This window comes from Bos grunniens, chromosome 12 (assembly GCF_055505025.1).
Source record: "Bos grunniens cultivar Pamir isolate PY7600 chromosome 12, Bosgru_T2T1.0, whole genome shotgun sequence".
NCBI classification, from domain to species: domain Eukaryota; kingdom Metazoa; phylum Chordata; class Mammalia; order Artiodactyla; family Bovidae; genus Bos; species Bos grunniens.
In genome coordinates this window covers 84426622-84446435 of record NC_141176.1, presented here as the reverse complement: position 1 = coordinate 84446435, position 19814 = coordinate 84426622, and the positions used below count along the sequence as shown (strand labels likewise).

General features: G+C 42.1%; 1 protein-coding gene across 1 annotated transcript in view; it reads right to left on the bottom strand.

The window, feature by feature from the left end:
• ITGBL1 (integrin subunit beta like 1) overlaps positions 1 to 19814 on the bottom strand; it is a 233405-nt gene that overhangs the window by 20085 nt on the left and 193506 nt on the right. Inside the window, exon 8 of the mRNA XM_086330521.1 lies at positions 8668 to 8784. Within this exon, the coding sequence (XP_086186647.1) occupies positions 8668 to 8784 (117 nt within the window). The remainder of the gene's footprint in view (positions 1 to 8667; positions 8785 to 19814) is intronic.

Here is a 19814-nt window from a genome sequence, read left to right as displayed (position 1 = left end):
TCCCTGGGAAGGGAATGGCTACCCACTCCAGTATTCTTGCCTAGAGAATTCCGTGGACAGAGGAGGCTGGCAGGCTACATACAGTCCATGGGGTCGCAAAGAGTCAGACATGACTGAGCAACTAACACGCACACACAAGCACATATTAGGCATCGTATAGTTTTGACCAGATATTAAGACATTCGCGAAGGTGTCTGTAGCCTCCAGTCTATGCCAAATCCCCTATCATGTATCTTTTCATTGAATTAGTGCTTCTCCTTTCAGACCATCCGCCTCACTGTCCTTTCTTTGTCAATGCCACCCTTCAAATGTGACCATCAACTCTAATAGATTCATCATGAAATCCCCAGTGCTGGCTAACAGTGGGGGCTCAACAATATTTCCTGAATTAAAGAAAAAATAAATGATTACGTCAGTTTCAACCATGCAGAATATGGAGGAATTTCCATATTGGAAATAAGTAATTTGAATTTGAAGAGTATGAAGCCAGGAGGGAACGATGCTAAGAAATCATCTTGGGAGACACTGACCTTAAGAGAAAACAGGAAGAAGCTGAGGTTATGCAAGGGCAGCAAACAGTCAGCAGAAAAGACATCCAAACGCAATTTATAGGGAAATGCTAAGATTTATTGGCAGGCTCTGAGAGCTTCCCCCAGTGGCTGATAAAGAATCTGCCTGCCAAGCAGGAGATGTGGGTTCGATTCCTGGGTTGGGAAGATCCCCTGGAGAAGGGAATGGCAACTCACTCCAGTATTCTTGCCTGGGAAATCCCATGGACACAGGAGCCTGGAAGGCTACCGTCATGGGGTCACAAAAGAATTGGACATTACTTAGCAACTGAACAAAACCAACAGCTTCCTTCTACCTCTGAGAGATAAGATAAAGTGATTACAAGAGGAGAGAGAGAAGAAACGGGGTAAGGTGCTTCTGAGGCCCAGGGAGAAGACCATGTCAAGAGGAATCGAAAGCAGAGTAACCACGACCCTATGCTAAAAAGTGGCCACGCAGAATGAGAACTGCATGGCACCTCAGATTTGGGCAACTGGGAACTATGAATAATCCCAGAGAGTCAGTTAGGCAGAATAGTGGGAGACAGAGCAAGTTTCCATGGGTTAAAGATTAAATCGAGATGGGACTTCCCTGGTGGTCCAGTGGTTAAGAATCCACCAGGCTACGCAGGGGACACAGGTTCGATCCCGGGTCGGGGAACTAAGATCCCATGTGCCATGGAATAACCGAGCCTGCGGTTACAACTACCAAAGCCTGAGCACTCTGGAGAGCGGGCGCCACAATGAGGGGACCTGTGTGCCTCCAGGAAAGACCCCACACTTCACAACCAAGTCCTGCTGCAGCCAAATGAATGAATATACATTTTTAAAAGTAAACTAAGTGTTCTGCTTAAAAGTCAGTTTCAAACAAAAATGTTTAAAAAAAAAAAAAAAAAGACTGAACCAAGAGGAATGCAACCAGACAGGTCAGAGGTAAAGGTGTCTAGGAGAAATTACAGGCATGCTTGTGTCTGAGAGGCAGTGACGGTCATTACATGAACAAGTATGCAATGAGTATTTGCTGACTTAGTTATGTGCTATATACATGATGGGATAATATGAAATAAGATAATCTTTTCTTATGATAATGGGGATTTTCAGGAATACAGAAACTGGCAATGCATGTGGTGGTTCGAACCTTAAGGGCCAGTGTCATCTTATTTGTGTTACTTCACGCTTGCAAACCCATGAGATGCTTCCCTCTAGGTACCCTGCTGAGTAAGAGCCACTAAAAACACTCCTGAGATGCATGTGGCCACTTTGATTTGGTAGCTTAATGTCAAGTGTGAGGATAAAGACGGCTTTATGCAAAGAAAAAAGCAGACAGTTATCATTCTGAATAAACTGTTATAAAACAGAATTAATAAGCAAACATGAGTTCTGGTCTATGTCCCATAGTTTACAGTAATCCACAGCATAAACTCCACCTGAACTGGCTCTTTCATCTTTTATATGTGTATATAACACTAATGATGGGCTTCCCAGGTGGCGCTCGTGGTAAAGAATCAGCCTGCCAATGCAGGAGACATAAGAGATGTGGGTTCGTCCCTGGGCTGGGAAGATCCCCAGAGAAGGGCATGGCAACCCACTCTAGTGTTCTTGCCTAGAGAATCTCATGGACAGGGGAGCCTGGTGGGCTTCAGTCCATAGGGTCGCAAAGAGTCAGACACGACGGAGGTGACTTAGCACACACACAACACTAATGGCAGTAATATCTATATCTACTTGTGACACATGTGCTGGATATGACCCTGAGTGCTTTATATGCATTAACTCATTCACTCTCACAATAACCCTCCAAGAGACATATAATCATCTTTTATAAGTAAGAGAAATGGGATACGTAAATTGCCTCAGGTTATATTGGGAATAAGTGGCTGGCCAAGGTTGGAACCAAGAGAGCCTCATGTCTGTAGACTTAACTGATGTTATAATTTGCCATTTATATTTCTAAACAGCAAATTACATTTACATAAATGTTTGTGAAGGGAACTTGTGGTCTCCTTATCAATGGGTCTAGTATGCCATATATTTTAATACTGGAATTACTGTATGTTCAAACTTGTTAATTAGCAGCATGTCCCTTGTAATTTCTTTCCAGAGAACAGCAGAGAAAAAAAATGAAATTCAAGGGACTTCGCTGGTGTTCCAGTGGTTAAGACTCCATGCTTCTAAGCAGGGGGACATGGGTTCGATCCCTGGTCAGGGAACTAAGATCCCACATGCTGCCAGGTGCAGCCAAATAAATAAATTAATAATTAAATTCAAGATTATAATAGTCAGTGTTACTCATTCAGTTGTGTCTGACTTTTTGTGATCCCATGGACTATAGGCTGCCAGGCTTCTCTGTCCATGGGATTCTCCAGGCAAGAATACTGGAGTGGGTTGCCATTTCCTTCTCCAGGGGATCTTCCCAACCCAGGGATAGAACCCAGGTCTCCTGCATTGCAGGCAGATTCTTTACCATCTGAGCCACCAAGGAAGCCCAAAGCCTACTTGATATTCCCAGGCAGGCTCCCATCCAAGTCCTAATCAGGCCCAACCCTGCTTAGCTTCCAAGATCAGACGAGATCAGGTGTGTTCAGGGTGGTATTGCCATCGCTGAGCTATCAAGGAACCCCTATAACAGTCAAGGCTCAAACAATTCCTTCCACAACTGTCTTAAAGAAATCATAATTTGAGGCCAAGTGCAAAACTCACATGGGAAGTGATGTTTCCAGTGAGAATATGAATTACACTTGATCCTCATTATTTGAAGATTCATATTTGAGAACTTGCCTACTCCCTAAAATTTATTTGTATTCCTGAAAATCAACACTCAAAAAGCTTTCCAGGGCATTTGAGAACACAGGGCAAATGGTGAAAAATGGAGGTGTGCAAGGTTCACACTCCCAGCGAAGGTCAAAGAAGGTCATGCTCTGCCTTCTTGGCTCAGTTCTTACACTGAAGACCAGTGTGCTTTTCCCAGTATAGGAGGTGCTAGACTCTTCGCATTTTTGCACCTTCCGTTGGTGATCTAGATGTTTTTGATGGCCTCCAAGTACAGTGCTGAAGTGCTAGCCAGTGTTCCTAAGTGCAAAAAGGCTGTGAGGTCCTACCTTAGGGAGAAACCTGTGAGCCAAAGCATCTTCGTTCAGGCATGAGTTACAGGGCTGCTGGCCATGAGCTCCATGTCAGTGAATCAACTACATGTGACCCAGTATGTCTTCACATAGAAACACACATGAAACAAGATTATGTACTGATTGGTTTTTGAAAATGCCAGGAGCAGAGGTGGGATCCTAGCTAGCCCCATATTTCCCTCAAGAGTCAGTATTTGCCAACACCCTGTGCATGGCACCTTTATAAACCATGTGTGTGTTAGCTGCTCAGTCATGTCTGACTCTTTGCGATCCCCTGGACTGTAGCCACCAGCCTCCTCGATGGAATTCTCCAGGCAAGCATACTGGAGTGGGTTGCCATTCCCTTCTCTAGGGAATCTTCACAACCCAGGCATCGAACCTGGGTCTCCATTGCAGGCAGATCCTTTACCATCTAAGCCACTATGGAAGCCCCTTTATAGACCATAGCCACCAGGAATACCAAGACTAGACTTATCTTGTTGGGGAACACTTCCAGAGCATCAGTGTGGACTGGAAATGATGTGCAGCATTTCTAGCTAGAAGTCACTATGGATACACATGAGCTGACCGCTGATGCAGACATCTCCCCCTCTCCTGGAACTAACCTCCTCCAAGCAGTAGGATTGAGCCACCATCATAGTGAAGATTCACAAGTGAACGAAAAGGAAAGCAAAACCACTACCCACTGGAATGTGTACAGATGTGTGCACTGGCTCCAGTGCAAAATCTGTGCCAGAATGTAAGGATTCATGCTGTCACCTGGGGTGCAGAGCTCGGAGAAAGCAGGAGAAGGTAAGTGAAATTGAGCGTCGTTATCCACAGACACCTTTTAAATTAACGGTATCATCCTAACCCCAATTCTCTCAAGGACGTTATTCGAATATCAAAGTGAAATTTAAGAACAACCACACGGGAACTTCCCTGGCGGTCCAGTGGTCAAGAATCCACCTTCCAATGTGGGGGACATGGGTTTGATCCCTGGTTCGGGAACTAATATCTCACATGTCGTGAGGCAACTAAGCCTCCAGGTCACAACTACGGAGCCTGCATGCTCTGGAGCCCACGTGCTATAACTAGAAAGCCCGTGCGCCACAGCTAAGGCCTGATATAGCCAAATAAATAAATATTTTTTTTAAAAAGAACAACAACATAAAATATTTTCAAGGGAAATTTCCAAGGTGTGTTTCCTTTACATACTTGAAACGTGTTCTGAGATCCTTTGGTCAGTAAAACATGAAATTAAATGCACAGGTGATTTTGCAGAGCGGGTTGCTACCATTTAAGAAAAAGCACTGATAGAATCCATCCGGTTATACAGGTCAAAGATGCTATGCTTATCTGATTAGTGTGTGTCAGGTGCTAGCAGACACACCCAGTGGTATAGAGTCCGCCTGCCAATGTAGGAGATGTCAGGGACTCGGGTTTGATCCCTGGGATGGGAAGATCCCCTGGAGGAGGAAATGGCAACCCATTCTGGTATTTTTGCCTGAAAACTCCCATGGACAGAGGAGCCTGGCGGGCTACAGGCCATGGGGTCGCAAAAGAGTGGGACATGACTGAACGAGTACACACGCGGCAGGGCACACAGAGGTAGCAGCAGTGTTTTCCCCAACCCTGAAACACATTCATCCTCGGGTAATTACATTCCGATATCATCTATATTGGGGAAGATCGACCACCTAGGAATTAATCTCTAAATATGAGAGGAAGGATCTTGAAAATCATAGCCAAGGTTCTACCAGGAGAATAAAGATTATTAATAGATCAACACATCCCCAGCTACTGCCTAATCTACTGTGCTTCATCCTGCATACAACCAGAGAGAGGGTGGATTGGATGATGAGCAACATGTAGACCATGTCAAAGAATGAGAATCTGCACTTCAGAAAGGACAGACCACCTGGCAGGAGAGTTGGGGGCCCTTCTGTGGGGGTGTCCAAGCAGCACCATCCTTCTTGTTAAGATGACTTTCACTCAGCACCCCCTGAGGTTCTCTGCCCGGAGGTTTACTCCAGCCACCGAAGCCTGCTCTGATCAGGTACCTGTGGGACAAGCTGGATGTGGCCTGGGAATTAACGCCTCCTAGAAGCAATCCTCAACCCATGACTGATGATAGAATTGTGTGCTTTACTCGGACCTCTAGAGTTTCCTCCTCTGAACTGGGATTAAGCTCCAATTGACCGCAGCAGTAATTGGGTTGATAGCATGGTCTTCATTGGCTGCCCTCTCCATTGTCACGTCTTCCCACTTTGCTACTGGTAACTCATTTCCTTTTCCAATAATCTCTCATGCTCACACATACTCAGTCATGTCTAACTCTTTGTGACCCCATGGACTGCAGCCTGCCAGGCTCTTCTGTTCCTTGGATTTTCCTGGCAAGAATACTGGAGCAGGTTGCTATTTCTTCCTCCAGGGGATCTTCCCAACCCAGTGATGGAACCCATATCTCCTGTGCCTCCTGCATTGGCAGGCAGATTCTTTACCACTCAGCCACCTGGGAATCCCCTTCCAATAGATGACTTGCATTCAAATCTTAATCTCAGATTCTGACTTCTCATCGTTTTTTTTTTTACAAAAATTCTAGTCTCTAGGGCAATTACATTTCTGATTGTATAGCCTCAAGTCATTGATGTTTAGTTTGTACATTTACAGGTTTGGCTAATGGGAGTCAGTACCCCCCACCCCACCCCCAGGGCACAGACAACTCTGGGTAGATGGACCAAGTGGAGATACGGAGAGTCAAAAATTAAAAAGCTATCACTGTGCGATGTTTTCTCATTTACCTAGTAAACATTTGATCTCATCTAACAAGAAGATATATAGATTCATTTTATCTTGATTTCCTCCCCAAAGCTGGAGAGAAAGAGAGATTCACTGGGGGGAGGGGGATTCATTATTTTATGGGTATGCACATGTAACAGGTCTGTACTATATCAGGTACTTAAGGACAACAATAAAAGGGACTATAGTCTGTTTAGATATTTCTGATGACTACTAGAAGTAAAGGGAAAATCTAAACTAAAAGTAATATTGACATAAAGTACACACAGTTGTATGTCACTCTCGGGAAAACTGTGGTTTAGCGAGAGATCTGTGAACTAAACTCCACAGCTCCTACCGTGGGTCTGGCACTTTGCAGAGATGGGACATTAACGCCTCAAACCTCACTCACTTTTCCGTTTGTGAGACTAGGGTAGGAGGAACAATCTCTGAGGATGGCTGTCATGGGAACCGGGAGAGAAAACACCCGGCCCAACAGTTATTAAAAAGGGCCTTTTCCCTTGGTTCACAGAAAAAGGAAAGAGGAAAATACTTTTGGTGAAATTCCAAGTGTTTTATAGTTGGTTAGAGAGAGAGTTGCTAGACAGCCATACGTGGTGGTCAGAGAGATGACAGAGATGGATGGTCAGCTCTCCTCACTTATATGTGCCTGTGGGGGCTTTCCCCCCAATAACAATACCCAATTCATTATGGTAATTATCAGTCTAATCACACTAGGACCACAGCCTTGTCTAATTCAATGAAACTAAGCCATGCCCGTGGGGCCACCCAAGACGGGCGGGTCATGGTGGAGAGGTCTGACAGAATGTGGTCCACTGGAGAAGGGAATGGCAAACCACTTCAGTGTTCTTGCCTTGAGAACCCCATGAACAGTATGAAAAGGCAAAATGACAGGATACTGAAAGAGGACTCATTGGAAAAGACTCTGATGCTGGGAGGGATTGGGGGCAGGAGGAGAAGAGGACAATAGAGGATGAGAGGCTGGATGACATCACTGACTCGATGGACGTGAGTCTGAGTGAACTCCGGGAGTTGGTGTTGGACAAGGAGGCCTGGCGTGCTGTAATTCGTGGGGTCACAAAGAGTCAGATACGACTGAGCAACTGAACTGAACTGAACTGAATTATCTTAAAGAGATAGAATTATATTCTGTTTGTGTGATTCTAGGTTCGGTTCACCTCAATTGTCCTAGAAACCTGGGAGGGGCCATAATCAGCACGCACCTTCTACAATATGGATCTTTGCAAGACTGAAATGGAACCATGCTGACCCTCATCCCCTCCCCTGGATGAAGCTCAGGTGGACACTGGCAACATTCTATCCCTGTGACTCTCCTTTTTGCAGTATTACCTTTGTAATGACCCCCTATCTGCCTCATTCTTCCTCTATGTTGCTTATTCCTCGTGGCTCAGACGGTAAGAAATCTGCCTGCAATGCAGGAGACGCAAGTTTGATCCCTGGGTCAGAAGATCTCCTGGAGAAGGGAATGGCAACCCACTGCAGTATTCTTGCCTGGAGAATCCCATGGACAGAGGAGTCCATGGGGCTGCGAAGAGCTGGACATGACTGAGCAACTAACAGTAACAAGCTTGTGTCTGGGTCTCAGATTCACTATGAAAACAGAGCGTGTATCTCTTGTTACTGTGTAATTAACTTGGAGCGTATTTTACTTTTTTTCTTTTTTTTTTTCTTTTTTCAAGTCTCAGGTGATTCTTCCCGGATCAATTTTTATCAGTAGAGGAATAAAAGCTGGAAACTGCTTGGTTGAAGCAAACCGTTTCCATCTTCAGAGAATCTGGTTTAGTGTCTGTCTTCTTTTACTGATAGGATGCTGTGTCCTTTCACGTACATACACACGGAATAAATTCAGAGTACGAGGTCATTACCAACCCAGTTGTATATGACTAATTGTATAGGTCTAATTGTGTATGTATATGCATATATGTCTATGCTAATTGTGGAGAAGGAAATGCCAACCCACTCAGTGTTCTTGCCTGGAGAATCCCACGGACAGAGGAGCCTGGTGGGCTACAGTCCATGGGGTCGCACGAGTCGGACACGACTGAGCGACTAAACCACCATCACCACTACCATATGCTAACTGTATATGGCTTTTTGTATATCTTCTTTTTAACAGAATTTTTTTTTAAAGGAGAAGCAGAATAAGGAAAGCAGATAACGCAGGTTGCAGGCAGAGAGCTGTGAGAATTGCTCACCTCCACAGACCACGCCGTCCAAGTCTTCACAGCGACGATCGTCACATTCACATGTCTTGCCATACACCCTGCTGTCTCCCGGCGGGTAGCAAGTGCACTTGCCACATTCACACTTACCTGCAAAACACACAGGGAAAACACGCTCATTAGGAGACTCACGGAATCAGGAAGACTTTTCAGGAAAACAAGCACCTGATTAGACCAGACCTCCTGGATCGGTATCTAGTCTTTGTCTGCTAACAATTCAGCAAATACCTTCTCCTACATCCCTAAGGTCAAGCTGAAGGTCAAGCGTAAATGCCTAGGAGGTTGAGCTGGAACTGAAGCGACAACTCCTGGCTCGTAGGTGACTCCTGTTTTCTACTTTCCATGTTCTGTTTCATTCCTTTTTGAAGACTCATTCAGTGATGAAACTCCCTGGATGTTTCATATTCCACTATGAGGAGACCATTTAACATAACTGAATCAACTTTATTTATTCTGACACAATTTGAACTAATACGGTCATTAAAAAATATTTTTAATTTGGGTCTGTCTGCCACATAAGCAAAAAAAAAATTCTCATGGATACATTTCAACATGATATTTTAGTGCTGATTTGGTGTGAGTTTTTGAGTTCACAGAATTCATCTTAACATGGGACGTGGGTGAGAGTTCATGTCCTAAATATCCTTATTAACCTTGACTTAAAGTTTAAAAGTAGAAACTTGTTTTGGAATTGAGTTTGGTTCACAGTTTGGGAATTTCTTAATTATTTTCCTTATGACTTTCATCATTATTTCCTGAGCTGTAACTATGCCTCAAACACTATAATTTCTTCAACTCCATCCTTTTGTGTTCATGATACCACACATGCACTAACATTATGACTATCATTTTACTAAACAGGAGATGGAGACATATTGAGGCCAAGTAACTTTCTCTGCTGAACCAGCTCTCAAGGGATAGATTCCAAATTTATATCTATTCCCATCATGCTTAAAGTTTGCCTCTAAACATTCGGCCATATTGTGTCTTAATATATCATCACGGAGCTCCAGGAGGCTGTATGAGAAAGCACAGTTCTTTTTTTCTGAGGAATTGGGACTGGTTTGCCAGAAATTCAGCCGAGTGACTACTCCAAGACATCTGTTAGCTCCCTGTCATTATCCCAACCATCATAATTACACACCCACTGAAATGATCATAAGATACTTCAGGGCTGACCCTGCAATGCTGTTAGTCATTCTGTTACTGCATTTGTGTCATGCTAAAGAAATTCTGAGCTGGGATACGATAGGAAAAAGAAAAATTAGTATTTAGAGTCGTATCACTTCAGCGCTGTAATTAAAGATAGTCTAACACAGTGATTCATAATCTTTTCTGGCAGAAGTGTCAGGGTCATGGTCCCTTTGAGAATCTGATGAAAGATACAGCAATAGATAGTGCTGTTCTGGCCGCCCTTCAACCCGTCTTTCTACTTGGAGGCAGAGCTGAGTTCAGCAGGAGACAGAGCCCTCCCCCTCCCGCAATGATACCCCTCTTCCAGGGGACTGGTGGACCGAGCAGGGACACACCAGACACCCTTGGCCAGGGCTTGGATTCTTGAGGGTGAGAGTAAGGCACGGGGACTGTGGCAGAGTGGCAAGTGTGACAGCACAGCCATGAGCCTCCAGGGGCGTGGAGGCTGACGCTCCAAAATGACAGCTGGTTCGTGGCAGTGCCTTGCTTCCCTGGCTTGTGTGAGCGAGCTGTCCAAGCTTGCACTCTGAGCCTAAGCCCTTGGAATAAAATATTTTTTCATCTCAGTGAATGAAGTTGGTGACCTTTATTAGCAATCAAGAACTCTAACTGGTAGACCCCGGATCTGTCCCTGGAAAAATACATGCCAGCATGCATTTATTTTTTTGTAAAATGTCATAAGGATCCATGAGTCTCTACAATTTATTTAAGAGATGAGGAAACTCAAGTACACTGAGGCTGAATGACTTGCCGAAGGTTAGCAAAGTAGACATTAGCCATGTAGCCGTGTTGGTGTTAGAACCCAGATTTTCTGAGCTGTGCATAATATTGCCTGCTCTGCATGAACACACTGGCCCTCTCATGGGTAGATGCGTGAATGACAACTATGATCCAGGCTGTGGACAGAGGCAAACTACATACAGCAGCAGTGAGCGTAGTTGACGAGTCCACGGCAGACAGACGTGGGAAACACCAGTCACACCATTCCTGAGACATAATCCACTCCCGGTTACCAGGGCAGCATCAGTTCTTAAGTTTGAGGGTACATGTGTTTATGGTGACCATTTAATTAACATTTTGAGGCATATAATAAGTTTCCTGACTACGTATTACTGGTTTCTTTGACAACCATGAACACACTACTGGCATATGTGTTTATTTTATTTTTCACTTGAGGAAGAATTAATTAATTTACTCAATATCTATTACTTAGTCATAGTTCAAAAGATTGAACACAAATATCTATCAGATCCAGACTCATTAATAAAATTATGGTATATAAACAAAACAGAATATTATAGCATGTGAGGTTTTAAAAACTTTTTTTGGTTACTCTTCACAACATGTGGGATTTTAGTTCCCCAACCAGGGATTGAACCTCAGCCCTTGGCAGTGAGAGCTCGGAGTCCTAACCATGGAACCATCAGGGAACTCCCCATAGGGGTTTAAATTTCTACACTTCACTGGCCGTATATTCTGCAACTTTCTCTATAAAATTCAAACTAGTGTTCACTAGCCTATTTAAATTTAATCTCTCCATAAACCCTCCCTTGTCCTCCCTGATTAGTTTAGTCACCTGTCAGAATGCAGTGTTCTGTCTAATCCCACAGTACTTAGTCCACACCATTAGTAGATCACTGAATGCAAGCTTTTTACTAAATACATGCCTGAGCCCTACTCTAAGTAGTGATATCTTTATTTCAGGCTGTGGGTGGATTCATGCACTGACAGACTTTATTTTCTTGGGCTCCAAAATCACTGTAGATGGTGACTACAACCACGAAATGAGAAGATACCTGCTTCTTGGAAGAAAAGCTATAACCAGTCTAGACAGCATATTAAAAAGCAGAGACATCACTTTGCTGAATAAGGTCTGCATAGTCAAAGCTATGGTTTTTCCAGGAGTCATGTACAGACATTGGAGTTGGACCATAAAGAAGGCTGAAAGCTGAAGAATTGATGCTTCAAATTGTGGTGCTGGAGAAAACTGTTGAGAGTCCCTTGGACAGCAAGAAGATCAAAGCTGTCAATCCTAAAGGAAATCAACTCTGAATATTGGAAGGACTGATGCTGCAGCTGACGCTCCAGTACTCTGGCCACTTGATGCGAAGAGCAGACTCCTTAGAAAAGACCCTGATGCTGGGAAAGATTGAAGGTAGAAGGAGAAGGGGATGACAAAGGATGAGATAGTCGGGTGGCATCACTCACTCAACGGAAATGAGTTTGAGCAAACACTGGAAGACGGTGAAGGACAGGGAAGCCTGCCTGCTGGAGTCCATGGGGTCGAGGAGAGTCAGACACGACTAAGCAACTGAACTGAACTGTAGGTGGGATCTGTAACTGTATAATATCTGTGATAGATATTAGTATTTACGTATTTAATTTAAAAACATGTTGAGAAGCTGTAATTTCAATAACTCACATAAAATCCATTTCTTTCTATTTCTCCAAAAAAAAAATTAACTATATTTTCTGATCCAGAATGAGATGATTTAAGAAGAGCAACATCATCAAAGGCACCTGCCAGCTTGGGAGCAGCAGTTACACTCTCTACAACCTTATTTTCTTCTACTTTTTAAAACGGCAAAACCACACTTGCATACAGGCTCAACAGTGGGAGAGTAATTAGGGGCTCACATAAAACAGAAAAGAGATTAGCACTTCACTAACACAGTCGTCCTTCGCCTAAAATAATAGGTTTACCATAGCAACCTGATTGCACCAGGAAAAGCTCCTGCCAAATGCATCTGAAGTTCCCTTGAAATTTCCACAAGGAGGAATTAAACACTCGAGAACTATAATATTCTGTACCATTTCATCTAAGTACAAATATTTCGTGTGTGAGAATAAAGTCATCTTCCATCAGACAAATTTAAAGGGAAGAGGCACCTTCACCTACTGCTTCAAAGTGAGCAGGAGGATGTCTTATAATTTAAGCCACACTGATGCTACTTCAGCTAGTCAAGGAAGAGATGCTGGTGACTTTTTAAAAACGAGGATAAATGTCAATCCTTCCTTTCATGTTTTCTTAGTATACAAGGATTGAAGTAATCAATCACAGACCTTTGGGCCAAAGGTAAAGAATCTGCTTCCCAATGCAGGAGACTCAACAGTTGAGGGTTCGATCCCTGGGTCGGGAAGATCACACGGAGGAGAAAATGGCAAGCCGCTCCAGTATTCTTGTCTGGGAAGTTCCATGGACAGAGGAGTCTGGCGGGCTATAGTCCATGGGGGTCTCAAAGAGTTGGACACAACTTAGTGACTGAGCATGCACGCAAGGCATTTGAACAAATGGCGCACTTATATCATTTTCTGTTGTCTGTCTAAAATTGAAATTGCGATATGGCAGCAGCAGAGCTCACTTTTCTGTAGAGCTTTCCCAAGGTCTTGAGGAGAATATCACAGAGGAAGTCTATTAGACCTCGAAGTAAGATGATCTCATTATTTCACCCTTAAGATTAGTTTCTATAATGACTAACATTACTCAACTCACTTATTTCTAACAAAAATTTTCTAAAGTAGGTAGCCATTATCACACTCACTTACCAGTATAACTCAGAAACTAAGCAATAGTTTTAAGGTTAAACAACAACAACAGAGAATGAATGGGTTTGGAAATGTGGAGCTTACGTAATTAATCAATGTGGTCAATCCCAAATGAGGCAATATAAAGGAGAAAAGAAATCTCCATCTTCCTAGCTGGTAAATCTATTGGCCAGATAGTGGGTGGCACCTTGCTTCACAAAGTTTAGGGATTCTGCAAACAAAAATCAGCCATAAAAAGAAAGAAAAACTCACTCAGTTATAGTGAGGTTGGATGAACCTGGAGTCTGTCATACGGAGTGAAGTAAATTAGAAAGGGAAAAACAAATATCACATATTAACACATACATACGGAATCTAGAAAAATGCTACTGATGAACCCATTTGCAGGACAGGAATAGTGACACAGATGTACAGAATAGACTTGTGGACACAAGGTAGGGAAGGAGAGGGTGGGACGAGTTGAGAGAGTAGTGTTGCTGTTCATACACTACCATGTGTAAAACAGTTGGCTCGTGGGAAGCTGCCGGAGAAGGCGACGGCACCCCACTCCAGTACTCTTGCCTGGAAAATCCATGGACGGAGGAGCCTGGTAGGCTGCAGTCCATGGGGTCGCTAAGAGTTGGACACGACTGAGCGACTTCACTTTCACTTTTCACTTTCCTGTATTGGAGAAGGACATGGCAACCCACTCCAGTGTTCTTGCCTGGAGAATCTCAGGGACGGGGGAGCCTGGTGGGCTGCTGTCTATGGGGTCGCAGAGTCGGACACGACTGAAGCGACTTAGCAGCAGCAGCAGCAGTGGGAAGCTGCTGTATAACTCAGGGAGCTCAGCCTGGTGCTTTGTGATGACCTGGGGAGGTGGGGGGATGGGATGGTACGTGGCAGGTTCAAGAGGGAGGGGATATATGTATACTTACAGCTGATTCCTGTTGTTGTATAGCAGAAACCAATACAACATTGTAAAGTAATCATCCTCCAATTAAAAATTACCAAAAAAAATCCTATTACATCCAGGCATATACTTGTTTGGTACTGAATTAATGACTCCATTCTAGGTCCTAAGCACAAGCAATTGTAATTCACCAGGAAATACTCTATGAGATAAATGTCAAAGGATAGACAAAGCAACAAATGCTATTTACCAGCGAAAGAGCTGATACAATCGGAGAAACATTTCTATAGGAAGTTTCTCGAAGATAAACTATATTTGGGCAAAGAGGGAAAACGTGGAATCAAATCCTCATCACTTTTAAATTCTTGCTTGGTTTTGTCACTTTAAAAAATTCAAAAGTGTGAGTGAATATATCACTTCCTTCATAGTTCAAGAGTGCTAATTAAATTGATTTGAAACAAGTGTGGACTCTCTTTCCACACCAGAGATAATTAGAAAATTTATTTTACAAATTGAATAATGAAATCCATGTAACAATAAACAATACATTTCTATCAATGAGCTAACCTTTTACAGTGAAGAAAAAATAAACTATAAAGCAATATTTTCTACTTATTTCTTAATTATTCTTTATTTCTGAATCTGCCAATATTAATTTTTCCACATGATGAAACATTAGAAAGAACATTGAGTATATACGTAAGAGTATCCATATATGAGGATATATGTGTACATGTACATTTAAATTTGAAGCTATTGTTAATACCATGTGAGCAACTTTTCCTCAAACTGTTCTTGCAAAAAAAAACAAAGACAGTTTGTACTATTCTTAAGTCTTCTAACATCAAAAGTATATTAAAATAAAAATATTTTAAATTTAAAAAATATACAAGTAAAATCCTAAACATAATTTATCTATGTAACTAAATGTTTCGTAAAAAATAAAGCCCTATCGATAATTAGGTGTACTTTTAGCCATACATTTTACATTCACTTTTGGAAAACATATTCAGGTCTTAAGACATTTTTTTCTCAATAAAGCAGTGTCAAAAATATGCAGAGCCTGGGAATTACACAGCCAAAAATGTCAGAAACTCAATAATCTTACAATTTAAGGATATAGCAAACTTGCTTTAACTTTGCCATTTTATAGCACAGTTGACATAATCAGAATTAATAGGCAAGAGTTACAGGGAAACAGTCTAATATACTGTAATAAATAATATTACACACATCAGAGTAGTTCACTCTGATGGAATGTACTGCCATGGTAAGGAGTAAGCTTTCATCACTAAAGGAACTGAAGTCAATAAGGCAGTCTCTGATAAAAGTTAAGAATTTGTGCTCTGGGTTCAGAAAGACCTAAGATAGAATTTAATATCTATCACTTACACGTTCTATAATCTTAGGAAATAAATAAACTTTTCATTTAAAATTTACTAAATTGGGAATACCTACTTAATTAGGCAATCCCTTGGAGGAGGAAATGGCAACCCACTCCAGCATTCTTGCCTGAAAAATCCCATGGAAGAAGAAGCCTGATGGGCTACCGCGTCCATGGGGTCGCAAAAAATCAGAACACAACTCAGCAACTGAGCATGAATGCACTTAATAAATAACTTTAAAGGGACAAAAACAGAAATATGTATTTTTTAAAATATTGCCCTTTGGATTTTCTAAGCACCACTGTGATATTTGCTTGTGGTACAGTGTTTAAACTTAAAAAAAAAAAAAAAATGTATAACCTATAGAGTAAAAGTGAAGCGAAGTGAAGTGAAGTCACTAGTCTTGTCTGACTCTTTGCAACCCCATGGACTATAGCCTGCCAGGCTCCTCCGTCCATGGAATTTTCCAGGCAAGAATACTGGGATGGGTTGCCATTTTTTTCTCCAGGGGATCTTCCCAACCCAGGGATCGAACCCAGGTCTCCCACATTGTAGTCAGATGCTTTTACCATCTGAGCCACCAGGGAAGTCCCCACAAATAGAATCACATAATTATCAAAATGGGCTTCCTTGGCAACTCAGTGGTAAAAAAATCTGCCTGCAATGCAGCAGACAAGGGTTTGATCCCTGGGTTGAGAAGATCCCCTGGAGAAGGAAATGGCAACCTACTCAGTATTCTTGAGTAGGTTGATATCCTGTGGACAGAGAACCCTTGCAGGCCTTAGTCCATGGGGTCCGAAAGAGTCAGACAAGACTTAGTCACTAAACAACAACAATTATCAATATAATTTTATATAATGGGAAGTAATATATCATTTTCACAGCTAATCCATTTTTCTGTTATATGAATGTCCACTTCCTTTTTTATTTTTACCAACAACATATTTCAGATAACTTATGGTTTCTAGACTAAATATGCTAATTCTTTAAAAGGTATTTTATTCTGATGTTATTTTTCAACAAACTCCTATGACACCTGGAAGTCCTATTTCCATTTTTTCTTTAGCCCCAGAAACAATTTTTAACTAGCAAGAAGTTCAATATATGAGATTAAGTCAAAGCCTCCTAAGGCAGCCTGGACTTAAGTGGCCAAGATTCTAGAGAAAATGGAACCATAGGATAGTGAGTTCTCCTTGATACACAAATAATCCCCTTCATACATTTGTCAAGCCTGAACTTTTTAGGGCAAGAGGATAAAGCATTAAGCAGGAAGCAACATCTAAAAGAGGAATAAACTAGATGGAGATTTTGGCTTTTTCATCTGGCTGGCAAGGTAGTACTTGGAACTCAGGGACCTTTGAGAAGGAGGGCATTGATGAACAGAACATAAACATTCCAGGTTTTCACTTTAGAAGTCATGCTAATACCTGATTGGATTGAAGTTATCTGCCTTTGTACATACATCTTTCAGACAAAAAGTAAATTATCTCTTCAAGGAAGATGACATCATTCACAAAATTTTACCAATTTTATTAAACGATATTCATACTCAATGGCAAAAGAACAGGTGTTTCAAGAGACAGGACAGAATGACTATTTCAATACAATGTAATACTGAGCAGAGAACATCGATATTTCCATGGCTAATCTTGTTCAGTCGCCAAGTCGTCTCTGACTCTACTCGACCCCATGGACTACAGCATGCCAGGCTTCCCTGTCCCGCACCATCTCCCGGAGTTCAAGTTTACTGTGCAGAAAGGCAAATGACTAATCTTAGCTACCTAGAAAAACTGAACGAGGACCAAGCAGATGAGGCATTCCCTGTTCCTTGGACACTACCTGATAAGAGCAAACATTTCATAAGGATATTGACTTTGATAAGAATATTCAATATTCTCTGATAAGATAAAGAATATTCTTTGATAAGAATATTAAAAGTAGCATAGAGATGGAGGAAGAAAGAGAAATATGCTTCCAAATAAGGGGAAGAGAAAAAGAAGGATGATGTTGCAAGAGAAAGAACTCTCAAACACATGCAATTAGCTGCTTGTACTGGTAATGGAAAAACTGTCAGAAAATAAAGGTATTTGAAACGCAAGTCCTTCATGCAAGCCTTCTATGGGGTCACACAGAGTCAGACACGACTGAAGTGACTTAGCAGCAGCAGCATGCAAGCCTTTGTATCTCCCTGACTACAGGAAAATATCCCCTGGAGAAGGGAATGACTACCCACTCCAGTGTTCTTGCTTGGAGAATTCCATGGACAGAAGAACCTGGCAGGCTACAGTCCATGGAGTTGCAAAGAGTTGGACAAGACTGAGCGACTAACACTTTCATACATAGGTTAAATAGTCGTTTGTTTGGAATAAAACCTAATTTTACCCTGGGTCCCTTCATATTATGAGTTAAACTCTGCTTATGTGTCTCTTACTCAAGTCTTGGATAAAATCAAAGTGAATACAAACTAATAAAAAACAAATCACATGGAATTGCTAATTGTCAAAAACATTTGTGCCACTGTTTGAAAAGCAACGTATTCTTTGAAGGAACAGGAAATTGCAATATCAGTTTTTCAGGGAGATGACTTCTGCTCTCAGCTAATCTAGCCAAAGAGGAAGGCTAGTCAATCAATCCTAGCAATAATAGTCAACATCGCTGCTGCAAAAGCTATTCAGCCAATGAAATTAGGTAATAAAAGAAAACAAAGAAAGGATAAGAGATTAGATGCTTGAAACAATGATGAAGTTTGCATCGCACAAAAAGCAGTATCAGAGGAATCCTGATTAATCAGGACTTCCCTGGTGGCTCAGACAGTAAAGCGTCTTGCTTACAATGCGGGAGACCTGGGTTCGATCCCTGGGTCAGGAAGATCCTCTGGAGAAGGAAATGGCAACCCACTCCTGTGCTCTTGCCTGGAAAATCCCATGGACAGAGGAGCATGGTGGGCCTCAGTCCACTGGGTCCCAAAGAGTCAGACACGACTGAGCGACTTCACTTTCACTTTTCACTTTTGAGATATCTTTGGCTTAAATACATCTGATTGCCTGAGAGTCCAAAGGATTGACTGCTTGCCCATGAAAGTGAAAGTGAAGTTGCTCAGTCATGTCCAACTCTTTGGGATCCAGTGGACTGTAGCCCACCATGCTCCTCTGTCCATGGGATTTTCCAGGCAAGAGTACTGGAGTAGGTTGCCATTTCCTTCTCCAGAGGATCTTCCTGATCCAGGGATCGAACCCAGGTCTCCTGCATTGCAAGCAAGATGCTTTACCATATGAGCCACCAGGGAAGTCCATGATGTATTATGTAATGAGAACTTGCACTAATTCCACTGGGGATTTTAATTCATATATTTATTTTCTTTTTTTGGCTAGGAAATGATAAATGCTTTATGGAAAGTATAATTAATAAACATTCTAAATGCATTCTCTTCCAAATATAAGTTTCTTGTTTATCCCCTACTTATTTGTGTGTGTGTGTGTGTGAGATGTGATTTTAAATCAGTTCTTATTAATTTTCACTTTTTGAATTAGTGTTACAAAAGATATATTACAATGAAGTACATAGTATGTGGGCATTAGCTTCTGGTAATAAAAAGAATAGAAATATACTGGACTTACAATGCTTATTCCATAGCTGTGCTTATGGGAAGTCATGTAATTCTTCAAGAAACTCAAAACCAAAACTGTGAGCTGGAATAAGAGCAATTAGCATCAGCTCATATGAAAGAGGTCCTGAGAGTCAAAGCCCACAGCAGCACTTCAAGCAACAAAGCAGAGAAGGTGAGTCTGGGATTCCTTGAGTAAACTGGAAAGAAAGCTAAAGAGATCCAAGATCAGTCATTTCCTTGGGAGAATCTAACACAAGACCTTGATGAAGACAAGTATCCTGAAATTAGGCTTCAAAATGTTCCAGAGCTTAGAATAAACCATGTATAAGGCTTCCCTGTTGACTCAATCTGCCTGCAATGAGGGAAACCCAGGTTCGATCCCTGGGTCAGGAAGATCCCCTGGAGGAGGGCAGGGCAACCCACTCCAGTATTCTTACCTGGAAAAACCCCACGGATGGAGGAGTCAGGTGGGCTACAATCTATGGGGTCACAGAAA